Source organism: Phocoena sinus, chromosome 8 (genome assembly GCF_008692025.1).
Source record: "Phocoena sinus isolate mPhoSin1 chromosome 8, mPhoSin1.pri, whole genome shotgun sequence".
Lineage (NCBI taxonomy): Eukaryota > Metazoa > Chordata > Mammalia > Artiodactyla > Phocoenidae > Phocoena > Phocoena sinus.
In genome coordinates, this window is record NC_045770.1 from 99,956,702 (window position 1) to 99,977,561 (window position 20,860).

Below are 20,860 nucleotides of genomic sequence, written 5' to 3' on the forward strand. Positions count from 1 at the left end.
TCACACCAACCTTTTCTGAAAAATTCAGGAATGTCCCCTGGGCCCCTGCACACCATTTATAATGACAATGACAAACTGAGCCTGGGTGGAAGTGATGGTTCTGGGCCGGAGATCGCTTGATGCCTCCACTGACTAGGGGTCTCCTCACCTGATCTGAAGGATGTCTGTAAAGCATCCCCTGCTCTTACATCACCTGGCAGGGACCTGAGATCACCCTCTGAAGTATTTTAAGCGGAACCAGGATACGACCCAATTGGCATTAGAGAGTGATCCCTCCAGCTGAGGACGGGTGCTCAGGAAGCCAGGAGAGCTGAGGGGGCCCAGGGTAGGGCAGGGCAGTGAGGTGGTGTGCCGTCTCCACAGCCCTGGTAATGCATGCCAGGTGTGGATCTGAGTGGCAGGCCATTTCGGCGTCCAGGCTGGGGCAGGGGATTTAAGGAACTGAGAATTGGGGGGTTGGAAGAGCTGGCCAAGGAGGGGTCTGAGCTGCTTCTGCAGCGGGGAGCTGCACTGCTGCGCTGGGGCACTGAGACAAAGCCTCACTGCAAGGATTTCCTTGGTCCAGGAGCAAAGGGCCCAAGGCCGCTGAGCCTGCAGGTGGAGTCTCTGAGAGCGGCCAGGAAGGCAGGGACTGACACAGGATTACAGCACAAGGGTGCAACTAATTCTGACAACCTCTAAGGTTAGTGAAGAAGCCTGCCATCGCCTTACCCTTGGGGAGGTGATTTCAACAGGCTAAACTCATCGGGGTGCATTTTGGATGCTGTATGGCACCAGCCGAGGGGTGAGAGGTGTTAAGGAATCCTCAATCCACTTTTCCGTCCTCCAGGAACCTTGCCTGGGTTTTCCTCCTCCTCACCTCCTCTTGATCAGCAGTCAGGACACCCTGGGGCCCATCTGATACGCTGATACTCTCACTCCTGCTGCTGTGTCCTGTCCGCAGTGACTCAGCAGGTGGGGCTGTGCTCAGCGCTGAAGCTGAGTTAGCAGTAAAGAAGTGAGTTAGCAGCAAAGTTTCTATCCAGCCTTGTCTACAGGCTCCCTGGATCTTTTTCCAATCCTCTTCTCTCCCGAAAATGCGACCCCTTCTACCTTTTTCCGCCTGCACACTCTCTTTCCCCTCCGGAGACTGGGCTCGCAGGCAAGGTGAATACGGATCTCAAGCTGCAACTCATTCTTCAATCACAGGTAAATAAGCCAAAGCGCTTTGCGCATGCGCCTAGTAAACCCAACGCCCGCTCTCCCCGGACTCCTCCCTGAGCCTCTTCGCCCGTCACCAACATGGCCTCCGAGGCAACAGCCCCTCCTGCCCGGCGCAGACGTAGCGGGGTTATAACGTCATAGGACGGCGCCGGTAGTCCCAGAGACTGCACGTGGGCTCGCGTTTGGAAACTCTGCACGGGCCATGGATACGCCGCTGAGGCGCAGCCGGCGGCTGGAAGGACTAAAGCCTGAATCCCCCGAGAACCCCACCTCAGTTCTGCGGGCGAGACGGGCCCTTGTGGAGTTCGAGTCGAACCCAGAAGAAAGGAGAGACCCTTCGCCCGGGTCTCCTCGGAGTGTGCGGCCACCTGGCCTGGAGTCTCCCAGACGTCAGCCGGAGACAAGCCCTGAATCACCCAGTTTACGGGAGGAGGCAGGCTTGGGGTCCCCCCCGAGAGCAGCCAGAGCCGGGCCCAGGGTCGCCCCAGCGTCAGCGAGACCCAGGCCTGGAGTCGCCCCAAAGACAGCCGGAATCGAGTCCTGAATTCTCCCGACTTCAGCCACAGCCAAGTGGGGAGTCACCAAAGTTTTCCCAGGACCGAGAAGAAGCGGATTCGGAGTCGCCCAAGAGTAAGGAGGAGCCGACCCCGGGGTCCCCCCGACATCAGTTGCAGCCGAGCCCAGGGTCACTAGAGCCTTACCCCGGTCAGCAAGCGCCGGGTCCCGAGCCCTCTCAGCCACTGCAGGAGCTGACACCCCAGTCGCCCGGCTCCCCACGGGATCAGCGTGAGCCGAGCAAGCCACCGCCGGCCGGGCAGCCGGAGAGAGACGGCCTCGGGCCAAAGAAGCGAGAAGGTTCTTCAGCCCAGGCCGCAGCGTCCAAGAAACCGAAGAAGGAGGAGGTTCCTAAAATCCCGAAGGGGAAGCCCAAGTCTGGACGGGTGTGGAAGGACCGCTCAAAGAAGAGGTGAGGTGGGGGACAGCTGGGCAGGGATGGGGTTCTGTGTGGTGCTGGAGCCTGGATGCAGCCAGGAGATAGCCCGTAGGTTGGAGAGATCTCACATCACTGGGGGAGTCACACAAAGAGGTTAGTTTCAGGTGCAAAGTGATTCAGTTATACATATACATGTATCTGTTCTTTTTCAAATTCTTTTCCCATTTAGGTTGTTACATACTATTGAGCAGAGTTCCCTGTGCTCTACAGTAGGTCCTTGTTGGTTATCTGTTTTAAATATAGCAGTGTGTATGTGTCCATCCCAAACTCCCTAACTATCCCTTCTAAAGGGTAGGCGTGAGGTCTTGTCTTTCTGTGCCGCGGGCAGTAAGTGCTCAATTAAATGCTTGTTGAGTGAAGGAACAAAGAGGCGCAACTGAAGAAGGAAATGTTTAGGCTGCCAGGAAGAAGAGGTGGGGTCCAGTTAATGTTTTAGCTACTGGGAACCACTGGGCAGACAGGAATTCGTGGCTGTGAGGGCCCATAGGGGAAGGCAGTGATTTTACGGAAGAAGCGGACATTTACTAAGGGATGACTGATGCGTCAAGCTTTGTGCTAGGCCTTTTGCAGATGTCATTTTGCTGACCCCCTAAACCCCAAGGCGGTGGGCATTATTCCCCTTCCCCAAGCCCCTCCCCCCTTAAACGGAGAAGAAACTGAAACTGAGGGAGTGATTTCCTACAAGTCACCAATCAGAGACTTTGAAGATGGAGCGACTGTTGGACTTGGAGAAGTGGGTGGTGGTGCTGCCCCTCCACCTCGGTCCCAGCAGGTCCCAGAGAATGGTGGGGCCACTGATGGCCATGTGGGACCAGTTGAAGAGGTTGGTTCCGGTGGGGAGAGGATGGTGAGCAAGTTGAGTATGGGAGCCTGGAGTCCTGGTACTCGGGAGGTGGACGGCGGGGAGAGGAGCTCACTGAGCGTGAGGAGGCTGCTCCGACACACAGGCCAGGAGAAGAGAGGGTCAGCAGAGGATACCAAGAAGCAAGAGAAAGGGTATTTTGTCCCAGCTTCCTGCCCGAGCTGAAATGCTTCCCAGCTTCCTGTTGTTTGCTTGGAGCTGCGCTCCAGACGTCTTCCTCTCCCCTGCCATCTCTGCCATCACTAAGTCTCCCACACTGACCTCCCCTCTGTGTACCCCCTGTAGGTGACGCTCCCTCCCAGCTCAGGGCCTTTGCACATGCTGTTCCTTCTGTTGAAAGGCTCCTCCCGTGGCCATTCCCTGCTCCTCTTCCAGGGCTCCACTTAAACATGCACCCCCTGGGAAAAGCCCTCTTTGTGCAACCCAACCAGGGTTAAGTCCTCAAGCTATGTGTTGTCATTGTACCTTGTATCTTTTGTAACACACCCATTTGCACAAATGCTTGTTTACTTGTGTGATTCTTGTCAGCTGCCAGCTTCCCCTCTAGACCAGAGGCTCCAGGAGAGTGAGGATTTACCTACAGTGGCTAGATTCTCCCCAGCGCCCAGCACATGGTAGGCACCTCAATGCCTACCTCAAACAAGTAGATGAATGAGAACAGAAGGTAGTTCATTCGTTCAACCAGTTTATATTTCATTGAGCTAGGATCTGGGGGTAAACATGGCTATAAACAAAACATTCTAGTTGTGAGAAATGGGTAACCAACACGTAATATATACATATATCAGTAATTAGGGCAATACAGGAAAATAACAAAGCAAGAGGTGCAGGGCGTTGCCACAGTGATTACAGATGGCTTCACTGCCACAGGGATGTGAGCAGAGGCCTGAATGAACGTACTGGGAAAGAGTACCCAGGCAAGGGGAACAGAAAGTCCAGAGGCCTCGTCACTGGGCACAAGGGGAGCGGTAGGAGGTGAGTGAGGTCAGAGTGGTCACAGGGCCAGGTCACGTGGGCCCACGTGGGCCCTTGCAGGGACCTGAGTGAGCGTGAGAGCCATGGGAGGTGTTGAGCAAAAGAGTGACGCGATCTGACCTCTGCAAGGACCGGTCTGGCCTGTGGAGAACAGACCTTTAGGAGGGCAGAGGGGAGACCAGGGAGACCAGTAAGGAAGCTGCCGCAGTAGAATGAAAGCGCCTTCAGAAGCGGCGCCAGGCCTGCGGATAAGGGCTGGAGGGGCTGTTGAATGGGTGTTTGCGACCTTTGAGGAAGCAGCTTCAGCAGTTGGTGAGTGAGCCCCGAGAAGGCAGGGGCAGCACCTGCTGCACGAGGTGTCCCAGCAAAGTGGGGATGCGGGGGGGGGGGGGGGGGGGGGGGGGGGGGGGCGGAGCCGAGGCTGGGAAGCACACACCCACCCACCCACCCCCGTGCCCAGGCCTAATGCCACCTTCTGCCCAGCGCTCCCTGGGTGCACCGTCTCCCTTCTCTGAAGGGTGGATTCACTGAGCACCTACTATACGCAGAGCACTGTGCTTGCTTCTCGGCCGTGAGCCGTTAATCCTCCCACCACCCTTTGTAATGGGAATGGTTCTTGTCTCCACGTAAGGGGAGGGGGAGAAGAAGCAGTGGGGTGTGTGCTGGGGGCAGGCAGGCAGAACTGGGGAGTGGGGGCGGGGGGTAGGCAGAACCAGGCTGAGGACGGACAGGCGTGGGGTCAGGGTCCAGGCTGTATGTGCAGACTCTTGGGGAGCAAGAAAGGGGAAAGATGAACCCGAAGAGCCGTATTGACCTTCCCCAGGGGCGGGAGTGGGCTCGGCCTGGTGCCCACTGCAGCCCACTGCTGTGACCGCTTGGGGCATGGTAGAGTGGACGTGGGTAAACAGGAGCTCTTTTGGAAGTCAAGAAATTATCGAGGGAGGCGGAAAGGCCACTACGAAAGGAAGTGCTGAGGGGGAAAGAAGGCCCGTGGGACACCCGAACAGGCTTCAAATCGTTCAAGGAGAAAGCTTCCGGAAAAGGGGCGGCACGGCTGCATGAACCCCCAAGCCCTCATCACCAGTCTCGGCAGCCCTCAGCCTTTTCCTGGTCTAGTGTCCTCTTGCTCCTTGACGTTTTTCCGTCTTCCCGGAATGTTTTACAGCACGTCCTCGATTTATCGTCCACCCCTAGATCCTGGCGGTGTGCGTTCTTACAGAGGTAACCTCGCTTCTGTGACCGTGTCACTATCACTTTAGAAAATCAAGACTTCCCTGAGGTTCCCTAGCACCCACTCCATTTTCACATTTCCCCTGCTGGGACAGAGGTTCTGAATCACTGCAGGGGACCGTGACCATTTGCGCTGTTCTGAGATGACATGGGCGCCCCAGTAGGGAGTGAGCCCCCTCTCCAGAGGCGTCCACGCCCAGCCCTCTGCGCTCGGCCGGAGCAGAGGAGCTTGGCGGTGGAGGCCATGCGGCCCGGACTCTGGTCACAGACGGCTGCTCAGGAGCAAGGTGACCTTGGGCAATTCCTTAACCTCTCTGAGGCTTTGTTTGCTCCTCTATAAACTGGAGGGAACAGGAGTTCCCACCTCAGGTACGTAACCAGGGCTTAAGAAATGGCAGTGGGCGTGATCAGGGCCCTTTCCTGCTCCAAGTTTCTACAGACCCGGAGGGTCGACTGCCGGGCAAGCAGGCAGGTAGGGAAGGAGGCCCAGAGGGAGGGCACCGGGGCATCCCGCGGACTCCAAGAGCATCCAGTGTCCCCCATGCAGGTTCTCCCAGATGGTTCAGGACAAGCCCCTGCGCACATCCTGGCGGCGGAAGATGCAGGACCGGCAGGAGAGGAAGCAGGCCAAGGACTTCGCCCGGCGCCTGCAGGAGGAGAAGGAGCGGCGCCGGCAGGTGAGGGGCCGGCCACGCCGGGGTGGGAGGGGTCGGCCAGACCGGGGTGGGAGGGGCTTGGTCAAGAGCCGTTCTCCAGGACTTCCCTGGTGGTGCAGTGGTTGAGAGTCCGCCTGCCGATGCAGGGGATACGGGTTCGTGCCCCGGTCCGGGAGGATCCCACATGCTGCGGAGTGGCTGGGCCCGTGAGCCATGGCCACCGAGCCTGTGCGTCCGGAGCCTGTGCTCCGCAACGGGAGAGGCCGCAACAGTGAGAGGCCCGCGTACCGCAAAAAAAGAAAAAAAAAAAAAAAAAAAAGAGCCGTTCTCCAGCCTCGGGGCCCCGGGGAAGGGTGGGAAGGGCATACAGATTGGAGGCCTCATTGGGGTGTTGCTGGCATTCCCCAAGACACAGCTGCTACACATCAGCGGAGTGGACGGCCTGCGCGTTCCTCCAGCTCTCCCTCACGCTCATCTCAGGGCCACAGGTGCCCTGTTAGAGGTTCACGCCCAACCTCTCTTAGCCTCCAGGAAGCCCCAGCAGGCAGACAGGGAGGTGGTGGTGTAGATCCACCAGGAGCGGACTTCTCAGTGGGACGTCACTCGCCTCGTGGTCCCCAGGCCACCGGAGGAGTCAGACACCTTGCCCCCAGCCTGCAGTCCCTGCCTGGCCATGAGGGGAGGGGGTGGGTCAGCCACTTGGTCATCTGTCCCCTGCTTTGAGTTGCCCCAGCTCAGCCTACGGCCGAGACCCTGCAGACTATGTGGCCTCCACCTTGTGCTGAGGCCTTATCTAGCTTCCTGTGTGGCCGTGGCTCCCTCTTGGGCAAGAGAGAACCTTCTTGTCACCGTCCCCTCTAGAGGTGCCCCTGCCCAGCCCCGAGCCCAGACCTTCCCCTGCGCCTCCGGGAGCTCAAGTGTCACTTCTCCTTTCTCCCTCCGGGCCCAAGCCACCCCTACCCTGTGTTGCCAAAGACGAGGGAGGCCCCTGACCATGCACAGCCTTGGGGCCACCGTCCCTGCCCTGCCCCACCAGGGACAGCAGTCAGCGTAGCCATTCCCAAGGAAGACTCCGTCTACATTCATCTTCTAAGTGTTCCCAGTGGGCCAGTACTGTTCCAAGCCCTGTATGTGTGGTCATTCATTTAGTCCTCAAAACAATCTTATGTAATTATCTTCACTTTAAAGATGGGAGGTTGAGGCACAGAGCTTAAACCACTTGGCCAAGGTCACACATTTAGGAAGTAGCAGAGTCAGGATTCAAACCGGGACCAGATGCTCCGGAGCCTCTTCTCTGCAGCCTCCACCCTTCCCCGTCCTGCGCCAGGGTGAATCTAGGAGGCCAGCCCTCACCCCAGCCCTTGCATTCTAGGGGCTCGTGGGCTTCAGGGGGAGAGGGGAGACTGAGAGGACGGGAATGAGGGAAAGGGCCAGCCACCCCTTCTCCCCAGGCAGTTGATGAGGGCCGTGGTAAGAGGAACCACCGTCTACATGGGCCTGAGTTTCCAGGTGGGGTGCCACCTGTGTCTTACCCCGCCCCTCCCCCTCCAACCCCAGTGTCCTCAGCCACTTGACCAGGCGCCCCCCCTTCTCAGGTGAAGTCAGGAACTGCCCACCGGAGTGGGCCTCTGGATGCTGGTCCCAGGGGCACAGGGATGGTTCCTTGCTGCCTCTCCACCCCCCAGCACCAGGAACAACCTGGAGCCGGGATAAGTGGGCCTTTTGCACTCCTCCCTGGGAATTCTGTCAGCTCTCACTGCCTGGGAGACCAGGGCCGCCTCGGCTCCCAGACCCAATCCCCTTCCCCTGTGTGTCCAGGAGAAGAAGCAGCGCCGCGCTGAGAACCTGAAACGCCGCCTGGAGAATGAGCGGAAGGCGGAGATCGTCCAAGTGGTGAGCGTTGCCCTGCTTGCGGACGGGACGCGGCCAGGCTGAATGTCGTGTTCCAGACACCCTGGCACCCCTGCTTCACGGCCCCTGCTCGTGCCGCAGTCCCAGGCCCCCCGCGGTGGCTTCCCTTTCCCCGGGGAGCAGGGCGGGGACTCCAGCCACGCTAACGCCCTCCCTTCAACCTCCCCCAGATCCGAAACCCCGCCAAGCTCAGGCGAGCGAAGAAGCAGCAGCTGCACTCCATTGAGAAGCGCGACACGCTGGCCCAGCTGCAGGAGCAGCCGCCACGGCGGCCAGCGGCCAAGGTCTGAGCTCAGCGTGGCCGAGGCCAAGCACCGTGTCACGCATGGCGGCCACACGCCTCCGCTGACCCAGCACTCCAGCTCCATGGCTCCACCCGAGACGGGGCTCTGAGCCTTCAAAAGGGGTCACAGGCAGGTCTTTGTGGCACAGAGACCCAGAGGTAGCCTGGGACCTGGCAGAGACTGGAGGAGGGAGGAGGGTCAGCTCGCTCCTCCGCCCCTCCCCTTACCCCCCTTCCCTCTCCCCTCCCCCCCTTCCCCCTCCCCTCCCCCCCTTCCCCCTCCCCTCCCCCCTTCCCCCTCCCCTCCCCCCTCCTCTCCAAGTGCCTTCAAACCACGAAGAGTAATTTCTGGTTCCTCAGGGAGCTGGTGACTGGCAGGTGACTCCCCAAAATATGTATGTTCTGTCTCAGAGTCCTGGGTCTAACCCAGGCCAGGAGGCCGGAAGTCAGGAATCCACCTCCCCGCCTGACACAGCTCCCCAAAGGCTGCTCTGGCTCCCTCTGCATCCCACTGACCCTGCCACCCAGCAGACTGAATCCAGCTCTGCCCCACTTTTCAACACTTAAGGTTAAAATGGGGAGGTTGCAGGGGGCAGGGTCTCTCTAGCTCCCCCTTTCCTGTACCAGACTCTGCAGAAGCCCCAGAGATCTGATTAACTCATGCCACCCAGTCTACAGCAGAAATATTTATTGAAGGCCTGCTGTGTACAGGCATAATTCCAGGTGCCAGGGAATACAGACAAAAGTCCCTGCCCTCAAGGATCTTTCATTCTGGTGGAGAAAACATAATAAACAAGTAAAATGTACTGTGTGTCAGTTGGCGCCAAGTGCTCGGTGAAGCAGGGGAGCGGGTAGGAGGGAGCACGGGCGAGGTCGAGATGGGATGTCCGTCGACCGCTCCATTTGCCAAGCGCTTGCTGTGGGCCGGGCCCTGCCTGGCACTGAGAGTAAACGCTGGGAGCTCAGCTGCGAGTGGTGGCACAGGGAACACTGGACCAAGATCCCAGGAGAGTTTCTCCTCTGGCTCTTCCACTGACGTTCCATCCACCAAACGTGTACCGCACCAACTCTGCACCCGGCCCTGGGATGCTGAGCTAAACAGACATGGTAGAGTGGAGATGCTATGGTAAGTTACCCCTCGCGCCTACAAATTGGGGGTCACTGCTGCAGCCCTGTGCGGTCGGGAGGGAGGTGGGTGCTTCACAGATCTAGGGATTACCAGCATTGCTCAGAGGGCGTCCCAGGGAACTGTAGGCTGGCACATGTGTCAGATGAGCTAGGAAATATCACCGGCTGTGGTCACGGAGGTTGCGGGGCTCATCCAAACACTAAAGACCTTCAGTAAGGATGTCCATTGCACTTTGATTAGCACAGGTTTCCCAAACTTTTGACTATAGCACCCCTTGCTTTTTCCACTTCGGGCAATGCTGGGTCGGACAGGTAGAGATGGGGGCCCCCATGCAGCTGCTATCTGAAGGACCTTAGGTATGTGAGGGGTGCCCTTTCACCTACTAAATAGTAATTGAACAGGTAATGCCTAATGGTTGGTATGCAGTCCCTGCACCTTGGGCAGGTTACCTAACCTCCCTGCACCTCAGTTTGCACATGGTAAAAAGTGGGGCTAATAGAACCTGCCCCTGGAGATTGTGGGATAAAGCGTGTAGTTAAGTAAAGCGCAACTAAATGACCAAAGCGAGAAGGTTAGACTGGAAGTGCTTCCCAAACTTTTCCTCTCTTGCTTTCTACTCCAAAACTACATCACTGGTTTAATGTAAAAATCCACCCCACCCATCATCTGCTAAAAACAGCTTTAGGGAGATGCGTCCTGTGTACCTTGGGGCGTCCACTACCCTAGTTTGAGATGTCTTAGCGTTTTAACCTCGCATTACTCAGAGTGTGGTCCCATCGCCTCCTGAAAGCTTGTTAGAAATGCAGATTGTCAGCAGACCCGCCCGGCGGCCCGTTCAAGCAGACAGGATCCCTGGGTGACTACCGCATAAGAAAGTTTGAGAAGCACGGCTTTAGCTCACTTCGTTTCTGAAAAGGATACACTGAGTCACGTGGGGCGCTTTAACATGCAGATTCCTTAGCCTCCGACTAAACGTCCGGGCCCTGGGGAAGCTGCTGCAATTGCTCCCTGCTCTTGCCTCCCGGGGGCGGGGGGAGAATGGTCCGAGCCTGGCGATCCCCGGCCCGTGCCTCCTACGCCGAGGTGGTGCTCAGCGCCCGGTTCAGGGGGCCCCGCTCGTCCTGGGATCGGGCTCGGGCCCGGTCCCGCTGCGGGGGGCGCCGCGCGGCCACCCCGCAGCCAGCCGAGCAGGCTGCGGGCCTGAGCGGGGACAGGCGGCGGCCGCCCAGCGAGGAGGAGGAGGACGAGGTGTTGGTGGAGGAGGTGTGGCGGCGGCGGCGGCTGCTGCCGCCCCCCGCCGCCCAGCTCGCTGTCGTCCACCAGCACGCTCTCCAGCACGCTCCGCAGCGGAGTGCCGCAGCTTGCGCAGCACGTCGGGGCAGGTGAACACGTAGAGCAGCGGGTTGACCACGCTGTTGACGAAGGCCAGGCTGCTGACGAACGGCAGCCCGCGCCACACGAGCGGCCGCAGCGCCGGGTCCGCGTGCGCCCGCGCCTCCAGCACGCTGAACACGTGGTAGGGCCCCCAGCAGAGCGCAAAGGCCGCCACCACGGCCGCCACCAGGCGCACGAAGCGGCCGGGCCGCCGGCGGCCGCGGTGGGCGCAAATGCGCGCTCACGGCCACGTGGCTCGAGGCGATGATGGCCAGCGGTACGGCGAAGGCCAGCAGGAACTTGCTGACGGCCAGAGCCGTCTGGCGCGAGTTGCACGTGGCATCGCGGTCGGGCCCGGGATTCAGGAGCAGCACGTTGTAGTAGCACATGACGCGCCCGTCCACCCGCGGGATGGTGTCCCGGAAGATGAAGTAGGGCACGGTGTTGAGGGCGGCCAGGGCCCAGAGCGCCAGGCACACCCTGTGAGCGACGGCCACCGTGCGGTGGTTCTGTGCCCACACGGGCCGCACCACCTGCAGGCAGCGGTCCAGACTGATGGCGCTGAGCAGGAAGCCGCTGGCGAACATGTTGAGGAAGAAGATGGAGGAGTGCAGCTTGCAGAAGGTGGTGCCCAGCTCCCAGGAGTGGCCCACGGCCAGGAAGTAGGTGAAGAAAGGCAGGGAGGCAGTGGCCAGCAGGTCAGACAGTGCCAGGTGCAGCACCCAGGTGGTGACCACGGTCTGGCGCATGCAGCAGCCCACCACGAAGAGGATGAGTCCGTTCTCCACCAGGCCCAGCAGCGAGGCCAGCCCATGCAGCAGCACTGACGCGTGGTCAATGTAGCGGATGCTGGAGTTGCTGTGGCTTTGGAGGCGGCTCATCTGCTCCAGGAGGGGACAGAGGGGCTTCATCGTGACGTTGGCCGACATCGTGGGCTCTGCGGCGGAGAGAAAGAGGCACTGTGGTGAGCAGTGCCAGGAAACGGGCAACCCTGGCCAGGAGATGGGACTCTGACCCATGACAGTTATAGGTGAGGCCCCTGGGGATCAATGAAGTTGAGCAAGGGCAGTAAGGTGGGGAGGTGACATCCCAGCCCCACCACCTGCTCACTGTGCAACCTTGGGCAATACGCTTAACCTTTCTGAGCCTGTTTGCTCCTCCGTAACATGGATGGCTGTCATACAGGGCAGGGTCTAGGTCATAGGGTTGCTGGTTGTTGAATTAAATGAATTAATAATATATATAAGCATTTCAAGCAAGAGTAAGCGTGCAGGAAGCACTGCATCAATGGCGCTGCGATTATCATTAAGCAGATGGCCTAAGATCACTTGGAGAAATAGGAACCAAGGTCAGGCCACGAAGGGCTCCTTTTCCCAATCCCCAGAGCGCTGGGGTGTGAGCGAGGCCCCCCTGAAGGGCAGGAGGATTCAGCTGGGCTGGAGGATGGGAATGGAAGGCGGAGTCCGTGCATTTAAGGGATGACCCACCCACGCACCCACCCACGGCACCCCCGGACCTTGCCTCTCTGCAGATCGTCCTGTGGCCCTTCGCTCCCAGAGTGGTGGCTGGTTGGGTGTGTTGACTGCAAGCAGTGGAGCCAGCCCCTCCTTTGGTAGTTTAAGAGGAAATAAGATAAGAGCAGGGAGAGAGCTGGGCAGAAGGAACTACCAGATTTGGGCTCCGGAGGCCCAGTAGGGCCAAAAGACCTCTCCCCTGCTCAGGGGCAGCCACAGGCGCTCGGCCAGCCCCAGGAAACCCAGCCCTGTTCATACTCATTCAACAGATATTTTACTGAGGCGACTACTCAGCTAAGCGCTGGAGAAGCCAGCCCCTGGCCAGATGTGCAGACCCACAGCCTCATCAAGAACCTGAGGCTGGAACTTGCCTGGTGGCGCAGTGGTTAAGAATCTGCCTGCCAATGCAGGGGACACAGGTTCAATCCCTGAAGATCCAACATGCTGTGGAGCAACTAAGCCCATGCGCCACAGCTACTGAAGCCCGCGCACCTAGAGTCTGTGCTCCGCAACAAGAGAAGCCACCGCAATGAGAAGTCCGTGAACCGCAACGGAGAGTAGCCCCGGCTCGCCGCAATTAGAGAAAGCCCGCGTGCAGCAACGAAGACCCAAGGCAGCCCAAAATAAATAAATAATTTAGTTTTTAAAAAATAATAAATAACCTGAGACCATCTGATGTGGAGCCAGTGGAGATCAGTGAGGGCAGAGGAGGTCAGGGTGGGAGGCTGCCTGCAGGAGGTGGGGACAGACAGAGAGCAGGGGGTGGGAACTCGGATTGTCCTGGGCCCCCCATGACATGCCAGGGACTGTGGTAGATCCTTTACATAGGTACTCTCTTGCTACAGCTCTAGAAGAAAACTGTTGGTACTTCTCTCCATCCCGTTTTGCAGATGAGGAAACTGAAACTCAAGTGTTTAAAATCACCTACCCAAGACCTTCCCGAACAACACAGGCATGTGGAGGAACGACAGTTTAGCACTCAGCCTGTTCTCTTTCCTCTACCTCTGTTCTAAGCGCGAGATGATGGAGAAAGAAGAGAAGGAAAGGCGGGGGGGGGGGGGGGGGGGGGGGGGAGGTGTTCTTCAGTATTCGTCTTTCCACGGGAGGCACTGTTGGCCAGGATGAGAAAATCCACACCCTTCTCCAGGGACCACGGTCCTTCGTAGGGTGAGTGTGCCGGATATCAAACTAGAATTTCCTTGGCAGGTGAGCCGCTTGGAGCTGGGGACACGCAGGTGGGGGGAGGGGAGCTGTTGTCCCTGTGCTCCCTGAAAATGCTCGTATTTCCCAAGCTCTAGAGTCTGCAGAGTGATTACATTCACAATGACCCTGTGAGACCGCATTTTTTAGAAGAGGAAACAAAGGTTCAGAGAAGCACAGCAACTTGCCCAGTGTCCCTCAGCTGCGGTGGAAGGGAGAGAACCCCACTCCCAGCAAACACACGAGCCATCCCCACTCTGCGCTGAAACATTCCCTTTGGCCCCATCTAAGTCCCATGGGGGTGCTCAGACAGCACATCCTGCTCTCTGCTGGGGACCGAGTATGCTGCCCGCATGCCCAGCTGGGAGGTAAGCTACTTCCCCTTGCCGGCCCCCACTTGGCCGTCTGTGCCCAGAGCGACAGTGTCACCTCCCCGGCTGAGTGAGGTGTCCTCGTTCACAAAGCACCCAGTATGGGCTTCCTGGCTGACAGAGTCCGGCCTCCAGCCTCCCCGGGTTCTCAGGGAGCCCAGCAGCGAAGGTCCTGTTTTGACAGAGGGCTGGGGTCAGAGAATACCAGCTTTTGGTGTCAGAGACCTGGCTTTGAATCCCAGCTCCTCGGCTTCCTGGCTGGGTGCACTTGGGTCATTTACCTTAAGACTGCTCGTGTAACCCTCCCCCCCAGATCGCTCCTGAGTCTGGAAAGAGAAGCTTTAATGGTTGACCACTGCACCTGGCATCTAGTTATTCCCTAGGAAAATGTAGTCCTTTCCTCCTCAGAGCAGCAAGTCCCCTCCAGTCTTTGGTAAACCCAACCCTCTGCCATCCTAGCTGGTAACAGCCCTCTCCTTTGATAAAACTGTGCCTTCTCTTCTGGGTCCAGAGAGGGCACTGAGGCTGCCCAGCCCTGGGGCCACCGTCTCCTTACCTGGGCACAGAGGGAGCACAGGATTCCAGCCCCAGAGGCAGTCAGCTTCTGCAGGCAGCGGGCAGGCAGAGGCAGGGGAGGGAGGCTGAGGGAGGAAATAGATGTCAGCCCCAGAGTGTGTGTGTGTGTGTGTGTGTGTGTGTGTGTGTGTGTGTATTTACGGGTTGGGGTGGGGGGAGGCGGGGACAGCTAGAGAGTGAGTTGTCACACTGGTGTTCAAGTAACATCCATCTCCATTGATGCGGACTGGATGTAACTGCTGGCAGCCCAGCTCATCCTACCTCCCTTTACGAAGGAGATTTTGCAAAAGCCCAAGGTCAAGTACAAGTGCACGTGGGGACACAGGTGTGAGCCAGAAAGTGTGAGCCCTAGTGTGCATGGGGGGTGCTTTTGAGAGCGACAGGTGTGTAGGAGAAGTGAGGAGGAGGGCGTCCTGTCCGTCTGTCCACTGCCCTGGACTGCCCACCCCTGACCCCATCACCCTCAGGAAAGAAACTGGTGCGGCTCCTCCCATGTGCCTGGGCAGCATGGGGGGCCCGTCTGCGAGGGCCCCCAGGGGCTCTATGGCCAGGAAGGCAGGGCGGGGCCGTGGTAAGAACACAGGCCTGGCTGTCCATGCTGCCCGCATGCCCAGCTGGGAGGTAAGCCACTTCCCCTTGCCGGCCCCCACTTGTCCATCTGTGACCAGAGCGACAGTGTCACCTCCCAGGCTGGAGTGAGGTGTCCTCATTCACAAAGCATCCAGCACATAGTAGGTACTCATAAAAATCAGGTTTCTTGGGCTTCCCTGGTGGCGCAGTGGTTGAGAATCTGCCTGCCAATGCAGGGGACACGGGTTCGAGCCCTGGTCTGGGAAGATCCCACATGCCAACGGAGCAACTGCGCCCGTGAGCCACAACTACTGAGCCTGTGTGTCCTGGAGCCTGTGCTCCGCAACAAGAGGAGGCCACGACAGTGAGAGGCACCGTGCACGGCGATGAAGAGTGGCCCCCCGCTCGCCGCAACTAGAGAAAGCCCTCGCACAGAAACGAAGACCCTACAACAGCCAAAATATAAATAAATAAATGAATTAATTTTTACAAAAAAAAAAAAAAAAAAAATCAGGTTTCTTCCCTCTTGGGGAAAAATGGGTATAGGCTGCAGGGCAAAGGCAGTACAGCTTTATTTTAAATGGGGCTGCAAATTCCCTGGAAGTCCAGTGGTTAGAGCTCCACGATCTCACTGCCAAGGGCCCAGGTTTTGATCCCTGGTCAGAGAACTAAAAAACCCCACAAGCCATGTGGTGCAGGCCAATAATAATAAGTAATGGATAAAATTGGCCGGGCTCGGAGCCCATGGATGAGATGCTTGAACTGTACACGTTCGCATTGACCTGTTCCCGAAAGTCTTCACTCCTGTTCGCTGACCAAGATTCCTGGGACCTTTCCTCCAACCTCAGCATCCCAGCCACCAGGATACTCAAAACATGTTAAGAACTCAGTACCCCCAGATCAGGGCCAGGGCACCCCCATAGGATTGACTCTACAAAACTCTTCCATTTTGTACAGGCTTAATACAGGGCCTGGCACTGGATAAGTTTGCTGACACACTGCAATCCTGAGTGAAGAATGTGACGGGGAAACTATTGCTCACTGTCATCCAAGACGGAGGATCAGTAAGAGCCTTGATTAAACAAATCAGTAGCACTAGGGTAATGTCCCTTTCCTCTTAGTGACGGAGGGTCTCCGTCTTCTGAAGACAAGTGCCTACAGCCCTCCCTAGGTGGTGTTTCCGTTCCACTCGGGGGAAAGTACCTTCATCCCCATCCACCCCCCTCCACACCCAGCCTGCTGAGGCCACAGACATCCTCTAAGGCCATGCAGGCAAGTGAAGTGTGGCAGGTGACCTTGGGCAAGTAACTTCACAGCAATATGAATTTTTTAAAGGTGCTCCTTCTGCACAGTCCCTGCCCCAAAGTGGTGCACAGACTGCTCTTTGGGCTTAGAAAGAATCCCCGCTTGGGAATTCCCTGGCAGTCCAGTGGTTAAGACTCCATGTTCCCAACGCAGGGGGGCATGGGTTTGATCCCTGGTCAGGGAACAAAGATCCCGCATGCCACGTGGTGTGGCCAAAAAAGAAAAAAAAAGAATCCCTCCTTTCCTCCTATAACATATCTTAGCTCTAGGGAATCAGGCTTGGGGTGGGGTCCAGCCCTCCTCCTGGCTCTCAGCCCTCCCTCACCCCCTCCACTAGGTACCCTTGAGCACTGAACACTCTGCACAAGCCCTGATGGCGGCCCTGCTCACCTGCAAACGCTCACCAGTCCTCTGCCCTTCCCCCAACCTTGTTTCCAATCCTGTAATCACTGTGGTGACTGTCTCCCAACCATCCCCGAGGACAATTTATGAAAAGTTACTAAAACAAAGGAAGAAAGTACTCCAGATGAACAGTGCCCTAAGGCATTTTCTAAACAAGGAGGCAGGGATGTTGGGTTCCTGTAGGGCCCTTGGCTGCACTCCCACGGTGTAAACCTGCCTCCCACACAAGTCCCTCAGGCACCATATGGGAGGTGGCCTGGGCGTGAAGGAGTTGGAGTTGGGGTAGGGGGGTGGCACGGGGAGGGGTGTTCCGCACCAGAACACTTGAGAGAAGTCCCGTGAGCCTTGCGGACTCTGAGCTGGGGCTCCCTGGCTGAAAGCAGAGGACAGGCGCCTCCAGGAGAAGATGCGATCAGAGAACCCTGCGGAGCCCTTTCGCAGTGTCGGGCCAGCACTGTAGGCAGGAGGACAGCCAGGCTGCCAGATGGGCCCGTGTGGCGCTCGGGAGTCCGGAGGAGAGCGACGTGATCATGGCCTTGGCAAATAGACCAGCCAGTCCCACTTTGAATGTGCCTCAGAACCTACTGGAGGGCTTGTGACGTCCAGACTGCTGGGTGCCCCACCCTAGTGCGTGCGTCCAGCGGGTCTGGGGAGGCGGCCTGGGCATCTGCATTCCTAGCAAGTTCCCCAGAGCGTGCCGATGCTGCTGGTTTGGCTGGGATGGAGAACTCGGTTCCTTGCGTCTGGTGCACTCGGAAGCGGGGAGCGGCAGCTGGGTCCTGGTGGCACTGGTGGGGGAGGGGGGCTGTCCCAGTGACCCCCCCCCAGGACCTGGAGAAAGATGCAGCCACCCCAGAGCACAGGCCATAGGCCCTGAAGCACAGCCTTCTCCATGGCTTGGCAACTTGACGTCAAAGCCTGAAAGAGCTAAAGTCAGGTCTTTCTCCCCGTCACCACACGTACTGCCCTGGAGGAGAAGAACCAGAGCGTCACAGAGCCCTGTTGGGGGTTCTGCTGCCTGTGGGAACTGTCCAGGTTCTCAAAGCAGCCTTCAAGTCCTCTGGGGATCCAGCACACCGCCCGCCAGTCCCTGCCCCTTCCTCTCGGCTCACCTCCAAGCCTTTGCACTCCCGGCTGCTGCTGCCTGGAATGCCTCTTCCCTCCCCCACTCATCTTGCAAGACCCCTTTCTTTCTTTTTTTTTTCCTAACATCTTTAATTGGAGTAGAATTGCTTTACAATGGTGTGTTAGTTTCTGCTTTATAACAGAGTGAATCACTATACGTATACATATATCCCCCATCTTCTCCCTCTTGCATCTCCCTCCCTATCCCACCCCTCTAGGTGGTAACAGAGCACCAAGCTGACCTCCCTGTGCTATGCGGCTGCTTCCCACTAGCTAGCTATTTTAGCGTTTGCTAGTGTATATATGTCCATGCCACTCTCTCACTTCACCCCAGCTTACCCTTCCCCCGCCCAGTGTCCTCAAGTCCATTCTCTGCGGCAAGACCCCTTTCTGTGATCGTCAGTGTCTCTGGGCTCCCAAGAGCACATGATCATGGCATCAGGTGTGTTTAACGAACAGTCCAAGGGAATAGGCCAACTGCCCCCAGCCATGGGGCCAAGCCCAGAATGGCTTTCTCCCTCCGGCCCTGCCTTAGGAAGCAGGCTTTCATGTTCCTTTCTGTCCTCTTTAAAGAGTCAATAAAACAGGAACTGAGATGCACAAGAGGAAGCAGGTGAGCCATGCCCTGGACCCTCCATTCTCCCTTACTTGGGAGGCCCTGGAGGTTGGCCACACACAGCAGAGGGGCAGGACCCCACATGACACCTTGCACCGGGTGGAGCACCCTAATGCCACCGTCACCCACAGGTGGAGGCTTAGCTCCTCACATGGCCAATAAGCCCCTCAGTGATCTGGCCCTGCCTGTGCCTCCACCTTCATTTCTGCTTCTCCCTAGTCACCTCCTATCATGTCAGCATTCATCACCCTGTACATACCAGGCTGTTTCTGCCCCCTTGTGCTGTTTGCTCCCTGCTCTAGAATACCATTTCCTCCCTTGCCTCTCTGTGAACTCCTATTCATCCTTCAAAATGCTGCTCAGGGTTACCTCCTCCGGGAAGACTTTGCTGAGCCTTTCAGACCCTACCTCCACAGCCCCTGCCTCTGCACCTCTGCCCTCCATGGTAACCTTCACACAACTGTTCCCCACCCCATCCACGAGCAACTGGAGGACAGAGACAGTTCCTGTTTTATCTCCTCATCACCAAGCCAAGCAGCGGGCCTGACACGTGGGAGGGCTCTCAGTGAGCGTTTGCTGCACAGCGCGAATCTCTAGTATTGGAGATTAGGCCCGAAAGGAACCCCCAGGTCCTCACGGTGGCCAATCTGGATCCACTGTTACTCATGGCCTGATGCAATTCTCCCAGACTCTGTTTTCACCTGTGGTGGGTACAACCCTGGGGACTAGTAACTCTCTGTTATTATTAACTAATAACTTTTCTCAGACCCACATGTATGCCAGTGAATCCTCACCAAAAAATATATACAGATATAGTTTTTATATGCATTACATATATATGCTGCACCCAGATAATCCAGGATGGTAGGGACTGTTATCTTACTCACTCCCAGAGAAAAAAACAGAGAGGTTGAGTGGCCCAGCCAAGGCCACTCAGCCAGTGGGCAGAAGAGCTGGAACTCAGAAGCATGTGCTCCAGGGACTTCCCTGGCGGTCCAGTGGTTAGGACTCCATGCTTCTACTGCAGGGGGCACGGGTTTGATACCTGGTCAGGGAACTAAGATCCCGCATGCCACGTGGTACAGCCTAAACAAGTAAATAAATAAGTAAAAAATAAATAAACCAGGAAAAAAGAAAAAAAGAAGAAGGTGCTCCAGCACCAGAACCCAGCACTTCCCAGATGACTGGACTCTCTGAGGTTCATTGTCATCAGCTCTGCAGGACAAGTAGGGCTGACTTTCTGCTGTTAAACATGCTCCACAAGCTTCGGGAAGCATCTCCGCAGCCAACAGGATCCACAGGTGTTACCGAGTCCAAGTTCGTACTGTTTGCCACACTGTTTGCCAGTAAACTGAGAGACCAATTGTTGGGGCAAGGCCTAGCGACTTATTCAGAAAGCCAGGAGACCAAGAAGATGGTAGACTTGTGTCCCAAAGGATTATCTTGCCTGAGTTAGAACTCAGGCTTCTTTTATACTAAAAGGTGGGGGGGGGGGGGGGGGGGGGGGGGGGGGGGGGGGGGGGGGGGTAAAGTCAAACACTTCCCGGTTCCAGCCAGACTCCAGAGGGGATGTGTTAATTTCTTCTTTCCTACAGCCATTCACAGGTGGGCTTGGTCAGGATGTTTCCTGTGAGCTAAACAAAGGGATTTTAGCTTAACACTCATTACCTGGGTGGCAGGGTTCCCAGAGGTGCGCCATTATGTATAATTTAAGCTTATAGGCAAAATCCCTTTCGTGATTAACTTGTAGCAAAAGAAATAGAATACAGAGGTTAAAGTAAAAGAAACAGATCCAATATGGAGTCAGCTTTGTTCTTCCCCATGACACAGGGACCATGGCTAGGGCTTCCCCTGGGTCTGTCTGCAAGCCCCTGGGGTGAGGTGACCTGCTTCCTGCTGGGTCCCATACATGCTTTGGTCCCTATGATTTTGTGTGGGGTTTTTTCCCCATGACACCAGCTGGGTGGCCTGCAATTCAATTCTGACACTATCTCCACGGAGATATAACATCAGATTCCACAGGGTAAGGACTCAGTCCTATAAGACTGTCCCCTCCCCCTACTCAGACACCAATCACAAGTCCAGGTGTCACCTCTTCTTCTGATCTGAACTGGCTATCAGTCTGAGTTTCCAACGACCCTCTCCTTGGGTTTGATTAATTTGTTAGAACAGCTCACAGATCTCAGAGAAACGTTTTTCAGGAACAGCCAGATGGAAGAGATGCACAGGGTAAGGTATACGGGAGGGGCGCAGAGCCTCCGTGCTCTCTGGGTGCTACTCTCCCCATATCTCCACATGTTCACCAAAGTGGAAGCTCTTAACCTCGTCCTTTGAGGGTTTTATGGTGGCTTCGCTACATAGACATGATTGATTGAATCATTGGCTGTTGGTGAGTGACCTCAATCTCCAGCCCCTCTTCCCTCCCAAGAGGTGGGGAAGGGGGGATGTGTGCTAATCCTCTAACCATGTGGTTGGTTCCCTTGGCAGCAAGCTCCCAACGCTAGGTGCCTTCCTAAAGGAACCTCAACAACATAACAAAAGACACCTTTGTTTTGCTCTCCTCC

At 57.0% G+C, this 20,860-nt stretch overlaps 2 protein-coding genes across 2 annotated transcripts; one reads left to right on the forward strand and one right to left on the reverse strand.

Moving 5' to 3' along the window:
* The first annotated feature begins 1,012 nt into the window (after nucleotides 1-1,012).
* Nucleotides 1,013-8,358, forward strand: CCDC86 (coiled-coil domain containing 86). Its single transcript, XM_032640851.1, is given in 5 exon segments — nucleotides 1,013-1,651; nucleotides 1,653-2,170; nucleotides 5,812-5,941; nucleotides 7,739-7,813; nucleotides 8,002-8,358. Coding segments are annotated over 5 exon segments (1,089 nt in total). The 5' UTR covers nucleotides 1,013-1,405; the 3' UTR covers nucleotides 8,122-8,358.
* Nucleotides 8,359-8,416: 58 nt separating this feature from the next.
* PTGDR2 (prostaglandin D2 receptor 2) lies at nucleotides 8,417-11,575 on the reverse strand. The gene is given in 6 exon segments (XM_032640850.1): nucleotides 8,417-9,208; nucleotides 9,334-10,436; nucleotides 10,439-10,526; nucleotides 10,528-10,590; nucleotides 10,592-10,843; nucleotides 10,845-11,575. Coding segments are annotated over 5 exon segments (1,341 nt in total). The 5' UTR covers nucleotides 11,547-11,575; the 3' UTR covers nucleotides 8,417-9,208; nucleotides 9,334-10,200.
* Nucleotides 11,576-20,860: the final 9,285 nt, after the last annotated feature.